Source organism: Pteropus medius, unplaced genomic scaffold, assembly GCF_902729225.1.
Source record: "Pteropus medius unplaced genomic scaffold, Ma_sr-lr_union100, whole genome shotgun sequence".
Lineage (NCBI taxonomy): Eukaryota > Metazoa > Chordata > Mammalia > Chiroptera > Pteropodidae > Pteropus > Pteropus medius.
Window position 1 is genome coordinate 11399671 of NW_024349519.1, and position 20078 is coordinate 11419748.

General features: G+C 34.3%; 1 protein-coding gene across 1 annotated transcript in view; it reads right to left on the reverse strand.

Moving 5' to 3' along the window:
- Positions 1 to 477: 477 nt before the first annotated feature.
- Positions 478 to 20078, reverse strand: part of FAR2 (fatty acyl-CoA reductase 2) — a 95165-nt gene continuing 75564 nt past the window's right edge. Inside the window, exons 5-12 of the mRNA XM_039882404.1 lie at positions 18505 to 18682; positions 17202 to 17246; positions 15266 to 15384; positions 14274 to 14341; positions 10825 to 10996; positions 6810 to 6939; positions 4118 to 4245; positions 478 to 3222 (exon numbers count right to left, since the gene is read on the reverse strand). Coding sequence (XP_039738338.1) covers positions 3060 to 3222; positions 4118 to 4245; positions 6810 to 6939; positions 10825 to 10996; positions 14274 to 14341; positions 15266 to 15384; positions 17202 to 17246; positions 18505 to 18682 — 1003 coding nt within the window. The 3' untranslated portion in view covers positions 478 to 3059. The remainder of the gene's footprint in view (positions 3223 to 4117; positions 4246 to 6809; positions 6940 to 10824; positions 10997 to 14273; positions 14342 to 15265; positions 15385 to 17201; positions 17247 to 18504; positions 18683 to 20078) is intronic.

Consider the following 20078-nt stretch of genomic DNA (forward strand, 5'->3'; position numbering starts at 1 on the left):
TTAACAACTCTAAATATAACTCATTTATACTATTTTGTAATTTAAAGTAAAACTTAGAAGGTGTGGGGAAAAGTACCCATTAATAAAAGCTACATACTAAAGCAGACCTTCAGCAACAACTCATGTATCTACGTAATAAATATTTTATAAATTCTACTCTGTTTTCAAGCAGTTATACTAATCAATTTGGTGATTTCTTGAACTATACTTAGCTTTAATTTCTTTAAAGTATTCTAGAATTGATGCAAGTTTCCCAACCTCACATCTCCCCACCTATATTTAGAGTTAAAGGTAGAAATCGGTGTTACAAATAAAGTAGGGACACCTATGTTTTTTTGTGTGTCAGAACCACCTGTCAAGCCAGTTACATATTAAAACTAGCAACTGCTAGGTTTGTTAAATTTTTTAAAAATATATTTTAAAAAGTAATCTAGGCGGTGAGCTTTTTTTCCATCTCTTTGTAGGCAAATGGACAACAATTAGCTTTTGCTATAGGTAGTTTCTTATATTACCAGAACATAATTATTAGATTTATAGTTCTAGACAAACAGCCCTATGGAAATTTGCATGTGATTTCCATGAACTTTGAAAATTATTGATGTGTTTGGTATCTAGGCTGATCTACTTTAATTGTTAAGTTTATTGTGATATACACTATTTGGTTATGAGTCCTCAGATCAGTCTGATTACCTTGAGATTCTAAATCAGTTATTTAAATAAAGCATTAGAGATAACGTTAGGTTAGTATAAAATTGTGAGAAATGTTTTTCTGAGTTGTGTGCCCCTCTGACTTAATTTTCTTTGGTATTAATTGCCTCAAGTGGTGACTGTCTTCAACTGTAATATTCATTACTGTATCAGGTATCTAGTGGTGCAGAATATAGGGATTATCAAAACAACTTTTTAAACAGATATCTTTGTACTTATCATCCCCTCCCCCCCAAAAGTAGATGGTTCTTTCTCATTACATTGTATATATTAGGCACTCAAATAATTGTTAATTGGTCTTGCTTTAAAATAATTAGGGATTTTCTTTCATACATCTGCCTACCTGCTTTTATACTGCTTAATCGTTCACAAGAAAACTTTATTCCTGTCGTTTCTCTAATGCCACAGAACATGCTTCAGCATGTAAGTATAACTATGAATGATATTAGAAAAAGTGAAGTAGTATATACCTCTGTTAATTTACATTAGTCTGGTAGGTTCTTTGGACGATTATATCCTTTTTTTCTCGGGGGATGGGGGAGGAGATCAGTAGTCAGTTAAAGACAACACTAGAAGAGAACATTTTTTAATTCAAATTTTCATTTAATCAAAAGTCAAATACTTGGTCAGTGGAATTTATTAGTGAAACACAATAATCAAAAGGGTAATTTCTTAGAACTATTATGTTTAATCCCATGTCTTTGAATTATATCTTGATTTCATTTTTACTGTATCTACAGCTTATATCTTAATTTAACTCGAAAATATTATATAGATATCTCAAACTAAAGATCACCGGGTGTTTTGTTTCAGAGATGGGTTGTCAGCCCTAGAAAGTCGTTCCCAGAATTTAGATGAGATTGGGAAAGACGTTATCCAGACGAGTTCCCTCAAAATGGCCTTTATGGGTTCAGAAAACTCTCAAGTAATAGTAGAAGCTGCCCTCAAGGCCTTGTACACTTTAACTACCTGAATGTGCCTTTCTGAGTATTACCAATTATTCCAGAAAGTGAGCATAAATATAACTGCTGTTAACATTTTATGCTTGTGTAATTTTCTAGTTGCGATTATTTTTAGTTGCTTAAGCCCCAGGTATTATATTTGAATAATAGTCCAGGTTTTTAACATGAAATACTGCAATCCAACATGCACTGATCTGTCACATATGAGGAAAGTTGGGATGTTATATTATTAGTATAGAAATTTTGGAATAAATTAGTTTTTACTAAGTCATTTGTCTGATACATAAAATAATTTTAAACAACACCTAGTCTTTAAACTTAGTCACTTAATAAAGTCTATCTTTTTCTGCTGTACATTGGACAGTTAACATGGTGTAATTGGAATGATCTAGATCTAGCAAATCCTGGTGATCATAGACTAGTAATTTCTACTATATAGAGAAAGACTAAAACTAGCATTTAAAATTTTATTTGAAATTTTGCTTTCCCCAACGGCAAATTTCAGGGGACTGGGTTTTTATAGCCTAGGACCTTCCTCTCCATTTAGTCACTATAACTGAGGCCTGAGCAAAATAAGCTTAAATATAAGGGGTTTGGTGACTTCAATGAACAAGAAGGAAACTCTTGAGAGGTTATCAGGAAAACTGGTGATTCAAAAGATTAGAAATAATAGTTGTCAAATTCAAATTATGAGAATTTTTCCTCAAAAGCATAGTAAACTGAATCTCAATGCAAATATGCTTAAGCCCTCATTCTACATATAATTATGTCTACCTCTTGGTTCTTTCTAGGTTTCAGAAGTGAGTATAGTTAAGAAAAATGTTAAATGTAAGCCCACTTTTCTAATTAACCCAGCCCTCAACCAGGACTCTATAGTATAACACAAAAAAGCATACTTCTCAGTGAAGAATTATTTCTCTTACAGCATTTGTGAGGATGTTGAGACTATTCTTCCTCTACTTATCTTGATTTTAAACATTTATACTAGGTTTATCCCAGAATGGTTCCAAAGTTAGAATTGCCTTTATCATATTTCAGCTTCTACCATGTGTTCTTCCATGTTTATTGAGTTGAAATTAGTCCACTCAAGGTGAAAAAAGCTAAATATGGAAAGATGGGTATACTTTGGCATTTTATATTCAAGGATACAGAGTGTTGGGAAATAATCTGGAAATAATTTTTTTCCTGAAATATGTATAATTATAGGCTAGGATATGACTTTCACTGTAATAAAAAGAATATATAGTTAAGAAATAGGGATGAATACATGACAGCACATTTGACAGGTAATGAGGTTGGGCATATTCTTTGTTACTTCCTAATCTAGAGAAACAGTTTGCTGTTTCAGAGGTATCTGAGAGGTTCCAGATAAAAGAAGACTGCCAAATGTTAGGCCTTGAGCATTCTGGATGCCCTGAAGTAGGAGAGGAATTTATAACAGAAGCTCACGATGAAGAACCAAACATTTCGAGCCATCTGAGATCTTGCAATGAGAAGGCGGCAGGCAATGAGGAAGAGGGTAGTATTAAAGAAGTAGTAAATATTTCGGAGCCTAGAGAAAAGATATATATAACCAAAATTAAAACAGTACCAAATACCCAACTATGCTATCTGAAGCATACATGTCTTCCTGGCTGTGACCAGCAAATTAAGTGCTCACAGGCATGAACCGATGGCTTTTTAGTTTTATATCTTTTATTTCTACAACATTCCTGCTCAATAATCAGATTTCCATAATATTCTCCAACTAGTTTCTCTTTCTCATACCTCTCTCTAACCTATCTTGCAAACATGGCTAAGATAATCTTTCTTAAATATACTTTGACCATATTACCATATCACAAATCTTCTGGTTCTTGTTCACTAGCGGGCAAGTCCTAAAGTTCTTAGCTTACTATTCACGGTTCCTCTGTTTGCAATTTACTTTTCCATCCTTACCATCTCTGCATTAAAAACCCTTTTCTTTTACCAGAATTACACAAGACTGCTATAATTCTTCATCCCTTAAAGAATTTTAAGGCAGTTGAAGGACTTAAAGAGTTGTTAAGTGATTTGTCCATGTGAAATGGTACTATCAGGTCTCCTGCCTGCTGGGCATCCTTTTTCTATATCACATTATGACAGGCTGTGGTAGAAGAATCAGAGAAACTTTGGTTCAAATTTGTCTCTCTTACTTACCAAGGTGTTACAAGAACAAGTTACTTATCTTCTTTGAGTCTAACTAGCTCTTTGATAAAAATGGGATAACAGAAATAATACTGGCCTCATAGAGGTGTGGTGAAGTCTAAATGAAAGTGTATTACAGGACATGGTATTCAAGGAAGGACCTGTTATGCAGCAAATGCTCAAAAAATGTTAATTCCTCTTCTCTCAAATTTCATGTCTAGTATAAAATCAGATATCCCTAATAAGTGCTCAATAAGTATTAACTGACTGATCTTGCTTACCTTCTTAAGTGTTGCTTTACTTCTGGAATCCCAGCCATATCCTCTTTCAATAAGTACTTCTTAATTCCTAAAACATAATTTTCCATGTATTGCGACCAGTTCAAGTGGCGCACATCGAAGTTGAATACCTGAAAGGAAAAATGAGAGAACGGATTGCTAGAGTTGCGCTGCTGGACAATCACTTTGTCCACTTAATGAAGTTTCTTTTACACAGATGACCAACCTTCAGTTCAGAAGACAGGTTGGACTTCTGCAAAGGAGATTATTTGAACTTTTATTTCAAAGGCACTGACAATACGAATTACTGTTTACATAGCAATATTTAAACATGAATCAAGCATGAACGTTTGATCTTTAGAAAGTCTTGTAAGGGAAATTTAGAGATCTGGTATTAGTCTGGTGAAAGCTAATTTCATTTCAGGTAAATGTGAATTCATTTTTTTAAAGTGATGGAATAATATGTTAAGGACCCCAACAAACTGTGTGTCTTTTCCATTTCTCTTACATGTTTTGGCATCTCTGTGGCCTACCATCCTTTCCTATTATATCACAATTCATTAGGCAGATTAAGGTAAATTTGGGGAAGCAAAGCCTTGAGGAACAGCTTAGCAGAATTTATATTTTGTATTTGATTTAGAGATATTGTCTATTATATCTCTAAGTGTACCATTAAATAAAGCCATTCAAAAACAGAGTTAAGTGATAAGGAAAGCTTTGTTTTTCTTGTAACATTAGTATATTTTCTCCTCTTGGACAAAGAATACCATGGTATTTCCCTTTTTATTTTGCTTTTTAATTTGCTCAAGAACAAATTCCCTGTTTCACTATAGTGACTTAGTAGGATCTTGTAGACTACATATGTACATACTATTTTTCATTCTTATCCTTGACTTCATATTTTAATTCATATTTTCTCTGGTTTGATGTTTTATTTTTATTTTATTACTTATTATGTGTGTTTATTGTAAGATATCTCAAATCTTTTTGAGAATTTCGAATATTAACAAAGAGAGCAGATGAAATTAATAAGTTACAGAGAGCTTCATAATCTTGACCAAAAGCTGAATTGCTTTCCAAAAGTCATCCTGTATTGCTTTGTTTGGATATGTTCTTTTTTTTTTTCCCCAAACTATCACTAAATATTATTTATTCATCTATATGAACAGAGGATTTACTTTTACTATTTCACATTTCTAAGTTAGATTTCAGTGAAGCCCTAGGTTGGAAACCTGATTCCATATGGCAAATTAAACTGGAGTCTGAGCCATACTAGAGTTTGGCAATTAAATACAAGTATTTGAGACTATTACCTTCGCATATGGTAAATTCAATGCAGATTTGATTTTCTTTTCACAAAATTATGTTATTTTAGGTTAAAATAGTAAAATGTCAAAAATGAAACCTTTTGAATTATTTAGATGGGTAAATTCCATGGAGAAAAGAAATTTGAAGCTTTTTAAAAATAATGTACAAAGTTTGGGATTTTTTTTTTTAATACCTGGTTTGATCATCATCCAGGCATTTCAAACAGGTGCTTAGAGGAATTTTATCTATACAAGGTATGTAAACATTTCTGAAAATAACTCTATTTCATGTCAATTTTAGAGGTACTTGGTAATGATTTTAGTTAAAATATCTCTAAATCTCATCTGGTTTATTAATAAAACATTCACAGTGTTTGGCTTTGCAAATAACCCTTAGGTTCCATGAAATAAAGTAATTCTAGGACTTGGATTTAAACCATGCTCTATGAGACTGGTATGTAGCAGTAAAATCCTCAGCTGGCAAGTGAGGCTAGCTAGCCATCTAACATTTACTTCTCAATATGACTCGATTTCTTTTACATGCTGTCAGGTACAATTGAAATCAAGAAATGTTTTTATCTTTTAAGAAATATTTTTAGAGGAAAATGTCAAACAAGGGAGTGAAAATTTTAAAGTTTAATTGAAAAACTAATGATATGTTCAGGGAACTCATGATTCTTTGAGGGGAAAAAAAGCTAAGAGCATGTACAAAGTACAAAGGATTTCTATATTTGCAACTTTCAGAATATGCAAAGATTTCAGGGCTTATTGTTGTGACTGCCAAGAAGCTAATGTAAAGAAATAAATGGCACTGATGATAAGCAATTAAAGGCCTGTCTTGAGAAATAAGTCTGAATTGTTGAAATCATTGCAGGAAGAAATCAGTGCTGGAGAGAAGGCAATACTGATGGAGGGAGATCTCAGATGGAATAGAATAAGTAGGGGTATGAGTTAGCTTTAAAAACTAAGAAGAAACTATAGCTTTGGAGACACTGAACAATTTTGATTTGACAAGAACAGTAGATGAGTTTAAGAGCGATAAAATGATTATTTTTTTCATCAAATTAATTAGCTGTGGCAGGGGAAAGATAGAAGTATGGAAGGTTTGTCGAAAAAGATAACAGCTATGAGGGTGAACAAAGGATTAAAGGGAAGGATATAAAACGTGACTGCAGAACAGCAATGAGGATCTAGCCAAAGTCCAAGAACCTAGATCTTTTACTTTCATTCAACTTGTTTCCTGCAACTACGTTTATAGCTTTGATTTTCTTAGGGAAAATATTCTGTGTATATAACTAAAACTTTATTCATCAGTTTTCCAGGTCAAATGATTCTAAATTCCAAATGAGTTAAGATTTTCCTGTTGGTTACACCAGTACTGTACTTACTCTCTGGTCTTCAGGGCTCAGCTGAGACATCAGCATTTCTGTATTGTATGTGGTCCATTCCCAACTCTGGCTGCTGAAATACTCCAACTTAGAAATTGTTTTTAAAATCCGATTCAATAGCTTTGTCATTCTGAGGTAGAGATCAGACAGAGCAAATTATCAGCACAGCACCGATGGCTGCTTCCCTGTAACTCTATAGAAAGGCATAATAAAATATTTTTGAGAAAAATATAAAAATTATCTCTCCTCTTTCCAATTTCTCATTAAAACTCATTCTTTTTTTCCAACCATATTAACACTATTGAACAAAGGAAAGGCAATGAATCCAAAGGAGCTTTTTCTATAAGGCATTTTAACATCACCAAACTCTTCCAATTCCTCTTTCCTATTATCCCTTTCTCAAGAGTAGTAAACATTTTAAAAACCAGGTCACACATCCACCCTTAATAGTGTACTGTTCATTCTTTGAATTCTGCAGTAGACAATTAGAACACTTATTTCTCTTCTTTATTGTATGTTCTTAGATTTTTTAAAAATGTATTGATTCAAGATCTTAGTATATAATTTCTGGGCAGAAGGGTTGACAGTATTAGCATCTGGTGAGTTGAAAACAATTGTCAATTGTAATGCAGATTTAAGTGGAAAGAACTTACTTGTTGATAACCTACTCTGTTAGGCACAGTATTGATACTTTTAAAAAACATCTTTGCTAATATTCATAACATGCCTGTTAGGTAGCTATGAATCTACATTTTTATGAATGGGTGAAGTGACCTTAAGATAAAGTAGCCACAATAATATAACGGGTGTCAAAACCAAAATTTCAACCCAGCTTTGACTGACCTCAAAAAACCTCTGCTTTTGTAATCTCACCACGTTGTGTCCCAGTAGACCAAATCTTCCAATCCTATGGTCAGGACTTGGACCAGCTCTGTTGTGTGAACTTCCCAACTTAATAATTTACAAAAAATTTCCATGTATGATCTTATCCTCACAATATGACTCTGTGAGGTAGTCAGGATCTATCTCATCTTCATTTTACAGAAAGATTAATAGGTTTATGGTCACATAGCTAATGCTCAAAACTGGGTCTTCTGGCTACAATTACCTTTGTCCTATAGAACATTGGACTTAATCAGTTAGGCCAGTCTTGGTGGTAGTGATTACTGTAGTTAATCCAGTAATGACTTATGATGCTGTTTTGGGAATTTGGGCTTATTTCTGGCCAGACCTAATGTTCACATACCTAATGATTCATGAAGTACTTCTCTCATTGTATCATGGGAAATTCTTAGGAGGTAGAATTATTATTCCCTGATACAATCATCACGATAGGGTTCCATTTAGTTATTATTATCTAACATCTTTGCGATGGACTGAATATTTGTGTCCTAAATTTATATGTTGAAACCTATTCCCTACATGATGGTATTTGAAGGAGGAGACTTTGGGAGGTGATTAATGCATTTAAAAAAGAGACCCCAGACAGCTCCCTCGGCCCTCTCAGCATGTGAGGGCATGGAGAGAAGATGGCTGTCTAGGAACCAGGAAGCAGGCCCTTGGCAGACCCTGAATATACCAGCGTGTTGGATAATAGACTTCTCAGTCTCTGGAACAGCAGGATAAATTTCTTTTGTTTATAAGCCACCAGTCCATGATATTCTGTTACAGCAGCCCTAATGGACAATCTATCCATTCTATACCTCTGATGTAATTGATGTGATTTTAATAGATTTACTTTAATTCTCAGAAATCATTATACATTCAGGACTAGCAGCATAATAGCATTTCTTTTTTAGAAAGAAAGAATGCATTTATTACTCTCAGGTAGAGAAGGTCTTAATACATAAAATGCACAAGGCAAAAGGAAAAGAGTGATTCATTTTTTATCATATATAAATTTAAAACTTCTTTAGTAATAATAGTGACTACTATATTCTACACACTTACACAAAACCCTATAAAATATGTATAATTACTAACCTTTTTGTATAGGTGAGAAAATGATGACTTAGGGAGATTAAGTAATTTAGTGCTCATACGGCTAAATTGATGGATTTAAGTCTTTAAGTCTGATTCCAAACTCCATGCTCTTAAGAACTACACTATATGTAGCTTCTCTTGTATTATAAAAGTTTCATACTTAAAGCTATGAGATAAGAAACAGACTTAGAGAAAATACATGAAATATATATTTACATACACACGTGTTTCCACAAATTAATAAATTAATAACGCCAATCTAATAAAAAGTAGGTGAGAAACAGAAGCAAACAACTCACAGATGAGAAAACTAAAGTGTTCAATGAGCAAATGAGAGCCCAGCCCCTTCAAAAATCAGGGGAAGGAAAATCAAAGTAACGAAGAGGTACCATTTCTTGTCTTCAGTTTGGCAACTGAAAAGATTGATTTTTGCAAAGTATTCATGAGAGTAAAAAGAAAATACCAGATTTGTGCCTTCAAGTGCTGATGTGGTAGTACAAATTGACAGAATCTTCCTTTAGGGCAACCTGGTGGTAGTCACAAAATTCACATGCCCTCCAATCCAGCAATACCACTCCTCGGCATCCTCCCCAAACCCAGTGGCATGTTCTACAAAAATGCATGTGCTCTGATATTCATTGCCCCATTGTTTGTAATAAGGAAAAAAAGACGTCATGGCAGAAAGACTCAGATTTTCATGGAACATTAATGAAAAGTGTTGGAAAATATGTAGGATTGATTTATACACATACCCTTATCTCAAAGCAAAGCCATACAGATTTCCACATCCAGTTGTAAATGTAAATGCATAGATCACACACAAACACATCTAGGGAGGGAAAGAGTCTAGAAGGATTCTAGCATTTTCTGCCATAAAGATTCTTAAAATTCCTACAAATATTATAATTTCTCACAAAATTCATAAAGATTTATATTGGGTCCCTTCCTCCTATGTTTTTCTTTTCTACTTATTGAACTTTGCTCTTTATCCAGGTCTTCTTCCACCCTGGATATATTTTAAAGTCTTTAGCATTTATGCGTACAATGTTGAGGTTTTTCTTTTCCCATTTTTATTTAACAAGCCCCATACAAATATTTTCCCTATAGCCACAGTATTTCCTTTTCACTTTGCTCATGGAGAAATTGATAGTTATGGAGTTATGAGTTCTTAATCAGGTCTCTGCAAAATTCGGATAAACTCTAAACTACCTTAGTTTTAGTCACCTGCTTCACTAGTAAGGATGAAAATTAAACATGCTAAGAAAGACTTCCTCTTTTATAAAGGGGCCAGCACAGAAGCAAGACTATTCATACTTCTGATTCTTGATTGCAGGAATTGCCTTTGGTAATTACAATACTGATTACTCCTCAGTCACATCTAATATTCAAGTGAGACAAAGAGAGAAAGGGATGTGTCCTATGTCGCACAGTTAGATGGTGACAGAGCTGCCTCAAAATCTGCTTACTTTTCACTCCATCTTTTTACCTCTAATTTTTTTACTCATCTCCAGGTGGCAGTAGATCTAGTTTGGTTTTCTCCAAATCTTTCCCCTGTCACTTCCTTTGAGTCTACTTTAAATACTATCCTTAGTTTCTGTTTTCTTATTTTTAAAATTAGGATAATGAGAATATCCTCTTTGGGTCATTGTGAAAATGAAAATGAGATCATGCATCTACCCATGTGTAAGAGGCTGTTACTGTTAGATAATCATACATTTTAAGATTATCTAACAGTTTAGAAAAGCCCAGACACAAGTCTCAGTTGCTTTTCTTTTTAGATGGATGATTACTTGCTGAATTCATCAAACAAGTTCCTTAACATTTAACTTGCATCATTATGATGGCGCATTTTTAAGATAGGGGTTCTTTGGGGCTTCTCACTATTATTGCTTTGGTTGTCCCCAAATTTACATATATATATACACATTAGATTCCATTGTCACCTTTGATCCCCAGCTGAAGGCAGGGTTAAGCACTTGGGCCCCTAATTTTCCAGGCAATTATACTCTTAAAGCTTGACCTAGCTTCTTACCTGGGCTTCCTTCCCGTGAGTATTAGATAAAAGTCATAGATGATGGCATAGGCATGGTGGCTCACTGTGTTCCAGTACTGTTTTGAGATGGTGCTGGTTGTGTATATAGTATATGGCCTCCTAAAAGGTTTCTCAAGCGGGATTTTTTCCAAGGTTGCCGTGAGTTGTAATCCTGGGGGTAGAAGGTGTGGGGGTGGAGGAGAAACAGTAAGTGCTAAGTCTAAAGCATATAAACCCCTGGCATTTGCTGGATGGCATTTGCAGTAAGTCAAAACAATAAAGAATAAAAATTTGCTGTGCAGAGTCAAGAATCAATTTGTGATAGCAGTACTGACATATTTGTCCTTCACGAGAGGTCACCTGCAACATCAAACATTGTGAATGAGTCAAGAATTGGGTCCTTTTCTTGAAACTTTTACAATAACTTCTTGGGGAAATAAATAGCTTTAATCATTACTCCAAAATATTGTTAGAAAAACTTAAATTCATTATTCACTTCCAAGGTTATCTAGTCTATTCTGAAAGCCCCAAGACAGAGCCTTGGGCTTCATTCCCTTGGATGGATCATTACTTACAGAACCATCAGAAAAGTTCTTTAACATTTTACTTAAACCTTTGTGCTCCTTCACTTTAAATACCATAGTCTTTTAGGTCTTTGAAATTTCCACTTCTCTGGAAATGTGTCAGATTCAATTGTCCACTCTTATCTCCAGAGATTTTTTTCATAATAATTTTTTCTTTTTATATTATTACTTAAATAAACTTCATTAAATACTTAATGTACACTTGTAAATTCAATAATTCTTTTCAAAAGATATTCATGTGGATTAAATTTTGATTTTATTTATGAAGAATTTGCAAAGAACATGCCTAAATTCATTATTTAATTATAATGAAAATATGTTATGATATTATATGAAGAAAATATAAGTTATTATGACAATATGATTATTTCTCTCCTTAAAAGATACTACTTGGAAATCTATATGAAAAATATATACCAGGGCTGAGCCGCATCCTCCATCCCCCAAACCAGATGGCTCCTCCCCCATACCCTCTGAGACGGAACGCAGCAAATCCTCAGGGGAGCGAACACTACCAAAACTGTCGCTAACACTGAAAGGAACTGAGACTGAGGGTAGCGAGTGTGATTAAATATCTATAAGGAAAAAAAAAAAGGCATTATTAAGACTTTATATAAAACAGAGATCCAAGAGACTTAGACGCTACCTACTGGAAACCAAAAGAAAAATACCTTATTTGCAACAAGCTACAGACCATTATATAATAAATCTTCTTTCTGGGGAAAAAAAAAAAAAGAAAAAGAAAAAGCGGAACACACTTTCATTAATGCCCAGGTGGAGAAATAGTCCATTAAACACCATGAACAACGAAGGTGACCAGGCATCTCAGAAAGAAAGAGAAAAATCTCTAGAAAATAAGCTTACAGACATGGAAATATGTGACTTAAATGAAAGAGAATTCAGGATGGTACTTCTGAAAAAACTCAATGAGATCTGAAATGAACCATATCAGCAATTTCAGGAATTGAAAAAACAACCAGATGAGCAGAATGAGTTCTTTAGCAAGGAGATTGAAACTCTCAAAAAAAACCTGAATAGACCTTCTGGAGATAAAGAACATACTGCAAGAGTTGAAAAATGAAATAACAATCTTGAGAAATAGAGTCGACCAAATGGAGGAAAGGATCAGTGATACTGAAGACAGAAATCTAGAAATAAATCAGAAGGAAGAAGAGAGAAACTGAAGAATGAAAAATAATGAAAGAGAAATACAAGAACTAGCTAATACAATCAGAAGAGGAAAAATAAGAATAATGGGAATTCTCGAAGGGAAGGAAAAGGAACAGGGACTAGAAAGCATTTTAAGACAAAGAGTTGATGAAAATTTCCCAAATCTAAGGAATGAACTGGAGCTTAGAATTCAAGAAGTCAACAGAACACCCTATTATCTCAACCCAAAAAGGCTTTCACCAAGACACATTGTATTAAAATTATCAAAAATCAACGACAAAGACAGAATTCTCAAGGCAGCCAGGGAAAAGAAGATGGTAACCTGTAAAGGAAAACCCATTAGATTATCATTGGAGTTCTCAGCACAAACCTTCCAAGCCAGAAAAGAGTGGAATCAAATATTCAAACTATTAAATGAAAGGAACTACCAGCCCAAAATAATATATCCACCTAAGCTCTCCTTTAGATATGAAGAAGAAATAAAGACCTTTCCAGACATACAAAAATTGAGGGAATTCTCCACTACGAGGCCTGTGCTACAGGAAATATTGAAAGGGCACGTCAGCTCACTTAAAACAAAATGACAAAAAAAACGAAACAAAACAAAACAAAACAAAAAACATAATTAGGAGTAAGGTGTCTAGCAGGCTAATAAAAGCAGAGTAGTAAAGATCACTTTCAATTATGAAATTCTATAATTCCATAAAACAGATAGTAAGAATTTTTGGCATGTAAGAAGAATATTTCCAATCCCAGAAATAAAATTTACATGTAGCAACTTTTCATTTAGGAGCTTAAGATATCTCGTTTGCTTCTATTAATGCCTCTTTTTAATGAGTGATTTCTGAATTCTCTTACTAAGGTAGAGGAGATTTATTTTTATTTCCAAATGTTTTCAAAATTATTTAGATATATGATCTAAATAGCTGGATATATGACCTAAAGAAATTTGCTGGTAGATAATTTCCTTTAATTTTCACTGAAGTAATAACTTTGCAAATGTAATAGCACAGCCAAGTGCTATTCTGAATTGGAAATCAAATTCTAACAAATTAAGTACATTTGATATTTTTCTACATCTAGTACCCCTAAAATAGCTAGATGATCTAAAGCTTCAGATATTCACAAGAAAATCAACTCCTAAACTGACAAAGGAGTACAAGATTAGTTAGCTAATTTTCTATTATATGCAGGATTAATTACTTCAATTCAACAAGATACTGTCAAGGTTACTCTTGTGGCTAATGCATAATTAATAAAGAATATCACTGACTCAATAACAAAAGTTTATTTTATTAGACTCTTCTAAATCTACTTGGTCATTTTACATTCTCAGTAATGTCGCAAGGGGGCAAAGGGAGTGTGCATGGGAGCAGTTGCCTCAGCAGGAGGAGTATTTTATCACTGACATTACTAATAATTGATGACTTCTACTTGGCATTATTTATTGTTTAAAATCTCTATAGCCAACAAACCCCTTATTGCTTACAATCATGTGGAAGTCCCAACTGACAGTCTTTGGAACCACAGCACATTCTAGTTAACTCTTACACATCTACGATTTGTAATAATTTCATCTCTATTTATTTTTTTGTCTTTTTTCCCCATTACATTCTGAGCTCCATGCCTCACTTTATCTATTTTTCCTGTGGGATACACTAGTAATTAAGTTGTTATACTTCTATAGGCACTTACCCATTTCCTTGCAGTAAAAGGGATTGATGTGACCAGATGTACTGTGGTAGATTAACATTGTCTTAGGTCTAGAAAATGAAATAAAATTTAGATAAATACAACAAAACAGAGAACTAATGAATGAAAGATGAGGGGACATAATACTTAGACAAGGTTGTTTCAATAATTCCCATTGAGAAAGGCAACCTATGCAACACTTCCATCTTTTGTTCCTTTGGGTTAATGAGCAAAATGGAAGTCTGGGAAAATGTATGTGTATGTGTATGTGTGTGAGAGAGAGGGAAAAAAAAGAGGAGAGAGAGAGAGAGAAAGAGAGAGAAAGAGAGAGAGAAAGATCTCAAATAGGCTGACATATCTATGGAGCAAATGGAGATACCATGATGATGAGAAAGTAGATCATATTTATAACTTATGGACATGTCTCACTGGGCAAAAATATAGGCTCTGTTTTCTCCTAAATCTAGTAAAGCTCTGCTGTTTTAGAAAACATCTAAATGCCTGACTTCAAATATGAAAAATTTAATTCTATTTACCATTTACTAACAGAGCCAAATATAAAATATACAACTTAATTTTTTTCTTTGTACTAGGAAATACTCCCACACATGATGATCTTAAATTTTGGCATTTATCAGAAATTGAGCAGTTCAATGAAATATAAAATATGCTCTCATTTCATCCACTTTTGTATCCTCAGCCTTAAAAAAGAAAGTTGTATTTTAGATTACTGAGTAGAAAGAAAAGCTTTTTGGTTATCAGGAATTTTACAGTTAAATGATATAAAGAATTTGTACTTTATGATCAACAAAGTACTAAGCAGGACAACTCAATGCATATATGATGGCATATTTGGAACTATGTAAAATATTGAAGTGGATACCCTCTCACATTTGGAGTCTTTTATGATAAAAATGCATATATTTTGAAAATAAGCCTAGCATTTTCACCCTCTTTATTATCAAATCTTTGAAAGCCACCTTAAGCATCCACACCTGTGAACTGCCGTGTACCATCCTACAGCCAAGGTGAGATTGATGACTGTATCAGCCGGAATTAAATCTACCACGTTCGTTGGCTCAACTGCTTGGAGCTGGAGAAGCCCTTTTCCAGTCTGCACAAGAAGAACATGAAATGTTGAACCAGGGCTTAAGTAACAGCTGGGGCTCGTACTCATGCTGTCAGTCGTAAGAGCTAACACTGATTCACTGCTTACTAGGTAGTTGTGCTAAGGTAGATTTCTCTCAGCCTATCCAAGTTCCCAACCAAGTTCATCTCAAATGCCAACATTTCCATGAACCACTAGTGGTCCTTAGGTTCCTTTAGGGAGTGAAAGTCCTCAAATTTGTGAGAAGTTAATATAGTTAATTAACAAAAGCCAAGAATAGTTGTTCACATCTTAAAAAGTAATTCATAAGACATTTTAAGAACTAAGATTTTCCAAATTTCTCATTAATACTTCCTTTTAAATTTAAGTTTGTCATTTCCTAAAAGATGTTGTTTTCTGCTAGTGCTTACTAACTTACCAGCAATAGTAGACACTAAAAGTTTAACAAATATTTATTGAAAAAAATAATAAAATTCTACCATTTAACAACAACTTCGTTATTACTTGGAAAAAGGCCATCATTATTTACATCCAATATCTTAGTTCACCTCACAGATCACCAATATAATTTAGAATTATTCATGTTAATAAATAAGTCATGCCAACAAATAAATAAGTCAGTTAATAGGTAAAAAATATTTATTGATTTCCTAAAGTAATTGATATTTATACCCTGCAACATCAGTTTACAGTGTTTAGCACTTTCTTATGTTCCCAATTTCTGTTATCTTATAATTTCCTTTGAACATAAGAATCAGTTTGGAAAATTTTAGAAAATTTGAATATGCAGCTTTATAAACAATGTACTGAAACTCACTCTAGGGTCATGTTCAAATAATTATGTTCTAAGCTATCAAATGTTCACCCGAACAAGCCTTAAAGAAACAAGAGCTGAAGGCTGATACAGAACAAAAAGAGAGAAGTGGCTAGAAAAAAAGAAAAAAGAAATCAGAAAGTTCATTATCACTGTCTTTGATAAGTAGTCGTAATTTACTGTCTTATATTTGTATTTTAGTTCATGATGAACCTAGCTCTGAGAAGAACAGAAGCAGAGTCTGAAGCATGAGATTTCTAATAAGATTTAATCTCAGTTAGGGAATCGAATTCCTATCATGGTCCTAAAGAGTAGAGTTGTGGTTCTGGCCCTAAAATGCTTCAGTGCGAACTGTGAAGCACCACAGCCCAGACTGGACCTGTCCTCACTGCAGGGAGACACACACAGAGGCCTGTTGACCTTGAGAAACCACTGACAGTCCTCCTTGTCTGTGAGGAAATTATCGTTGAAAAGTGTTTCCCATATGCATCAATTTTTATATTGAAAAGTTTGCTCCAATTGGTAGGTCTGTTTCCTGGATCTATTAAGAATGTAGCCATTTATGTATTTTCTGTATATATAAAATCTCTACCCACACACACATCAACTCTTGTATGTGTCTTATAATCAAGAATTTAACAATCTTTGCGAATATGACTTAATGCATCCTCAATTTGCAGCGAAAAGGAGGAAACACCTCCATCTTGTGGTAGCTAAAGGCAAATACAGACATGGTTTTCGAAGCTCAAAGACTTTCCAAAAACAAACTCTTAAATAGTAATTGATGATATCACAGTACCTCTGTTTTCTGATAATAAAATCCACAAATAAAAGTAATTTCATCCTGTCTCGATTTTCCAATTAGCAAAATTGAGATAAGTTGCTTCAATTGTAGTTAGTAAACTAACATTGATGGTGTTGGATCAATGAAGCTCAAGCCAACACTAAGCATTTTGTTACTATCTCTCCACTACATTTCAAGCAGTTAGTTCCACATTATTGTACATACCGCAATAATGATCTTACTAATTCCATTCATAGTATCAATCCAACCCTAAAAAAAAGAAAAGAAAAAGGAAATCTCTTGGTTACACATGTCAGAAAACTGGAATACCTTTGAAACACCTGCAGTCTAATCTTAACCAACTTCAAACAAGAGCACTGAGACACCAGACAATAGAACTGCTCAATTCAGTATTTTACAGATCCCAAAGGTCGTTGGCAAAGCACTGGATATTTTCTGCACTTTATCTGTGCAAGAATTAAACTTTTGCCAGCAGGAGTCATGGATTGTTTCAAGTTGTTTGAATGACATCTTAGGGGCTAAATTGGACCTTGTTTTAATGTCATAATCTGCTAACCAATTCATCAACTATTTTTTCTCTCCACCTGGGGCCTGATTTTATCTCCCCAGGGGAACATTTCAAACATGATTTGTAGAAATTATCCATTTCTTGAGAATTTCAGGAGTCGTGGCATCCATACTATCTCTCTATATTTTTGTATTAGTTTGCTTAGTTATGGGATAGATTATGTTTGGGAGCAGATCTAGGAAAATGTCTTTCTGAGTTTGTCTCCTATACCCTAAGCAAGTCAGTTGACCTTATCATGTCTGTTTCTTTCCCTGTAAAAGTTAACATGTGAGTGTAAAATGAAAGAGAGAGAAAAGAGGAGAAAATGGAAGGATTATTTGTTGAAATTTTTACTAGGGACCAGGTACTGTACACTCCTCATGCATTGTCTCATTTGATCAACTCTCCAAGGTGGGTAGTAATAGCCCAGTTTTACAGATGAGGGAACTCAAAAGGCTGCATTGTCAGTAGTTAGTAGAGCTCGAATTTACCTGGCCCTAAAACTTCACAGAATTGCTTCAAAGAAAATGGTATAATCAAAGTACTTTAAAAAGGACAGAGGAGTGTAAAGAGCTAAAAATTATTATTCCTAAACTGAGAGCCTTCTGTGAGCTTCGTGATTCCTATTTACTCCGACAGTAGTAACACTACTGATTTTGCCACCAAGAACATTCTGGTACTTTAAAACTACAGTGAGAAAGACTAGAGTTAGTGAGAAGCTAATTTAAGATCATCACCCAACTCTAGAACAGTCACTGTAAGTCCCAGAGGAGCCTCATACTGGATAAATACTGAAGCAAATGAAGAATTTTGCCCCAATATAATGGGTGCGTGTTTGATTTCCTGCATCCCGCTATATTCCCGAAGAGAGAGAGAGAAAGAAAAGGACAACAGAAACTAATTGAGCTAGAAGGACAATGGCTGGAAGCAAAGCGAGGAATCCCAGTGAGCGGGGCTTACTGGGAAAGGCTCCTGCCAGGTTGGTCCAACAATGGAGGGCCTCACGATGGCAATGTTTAGCTTCTCGCCCTCCTGCTGCACCACCATCTCTCCCAAGGCCTTGCTGTAGGTGTAAGTATTGGGCCGATCCCCAATCAGCTTGGGTGTGATCTCGTCAATAATAGCATCATCTAACCACCTGAAGGCAGTAAGGGTGAAAAAGAATTCTGGCAATGTATGTTAGACAAGAGACCAAAAAGAAACTCTGAAACACAGATGATCAAACAAAACTTCCACTTTCTAGCTTGAGTTCCGGAATTCAGAATGCCAAGGATGAGGGTATCCAAATCATGTACAGTGGAAGAGGTCTTTGCTCTCTATTGCTAAGCCCAATCTTATCAGTTGAATCCTACTTCTTCCTGCCTAGATAGATAATTCAACAGCTATGCAATCTACTACTTTATTACATATAATCTCTAATTATCTTCAATTACTTCGTCTCCAACAGGTTCATAAGTACACATTCATTGAGCACAGTTATGAGTGCCAGTCATGAGTCCAGGAGCATGGTAGGTGCTGAGTGCATGGAATTTAGAGGTTCTCTCATCCAAAGTGCTTCTGTGGCAGTGCCACTCATTCAGTGTTGTCTAATTAAAACCCAATGCACCAATCTTGCAAACTTTATCTTTTAATTTTTAAAATTCTATTCAATGCCTCAGTAAATAAAAGCAACTACATTTGGCAGACTTACAATCTGTTTTAGCAAATCTATGAAATGTATTTTGAAGGTCTGTCCTAAGTTTATGCTAATAACTTGATAATTATTTCCAAAGATTTCCAATGAATTCTGAAGTGCTCTAATAACTAGTAATAGTCTGTCAAGTGGAGTGATTATCATACTCTGAAGCTGTCTTAAGAGTGATTATTGAATATCACTACTTTCAAGAAGATATGTATCACATATTAGATATGTATGACATTAGTCTAATCTTTTCTTTAAAGATGTCTGATCCATTTTAATAATACCGAAGTCTAGCTGCACTTCTTGAAGAGAGCAATACATAAAATGACTGTCAATCAAATAGTTCATGTTTTTCTTATCTGGCAAATCTATTCGATTAAACTTTTGATATGATCGAGTTTTTAAAAAATCAGGCTACCTAAATATGTTGTGCAATTTTTATAATCAATATATCTGATATATTTATTCCTTAATGGGCTGAGCTCAGTCATATTATTTTGATTATAGAAAAATCTGAGCTGTTTCCACTTTGCTCCCATGACAAATTGTTGAGCATTTAAGGTGTGCAATGCCAAGACTTACTCAGAAACACAACTTTCCACTTTATAACTCTCATTTGACATTGGAGCAGAACATGAGCACTGTCTATAATTTGTTTTTTCTCTTTGCTGTTACTAGTGCTGAGCGTTTTCTAGACATTCAAATGCCTTTTGATTTACATTGAATAGAGAAAGACTGAGAAGTTCCTAGAATTAAAAACAACTCTAAATATTTAGAAAAATATAAGATATTCCAATTATATGGCCACCTGAGGGTTCGAGAGAGTGTGACACAATGCAGGCCCCTCTCCATT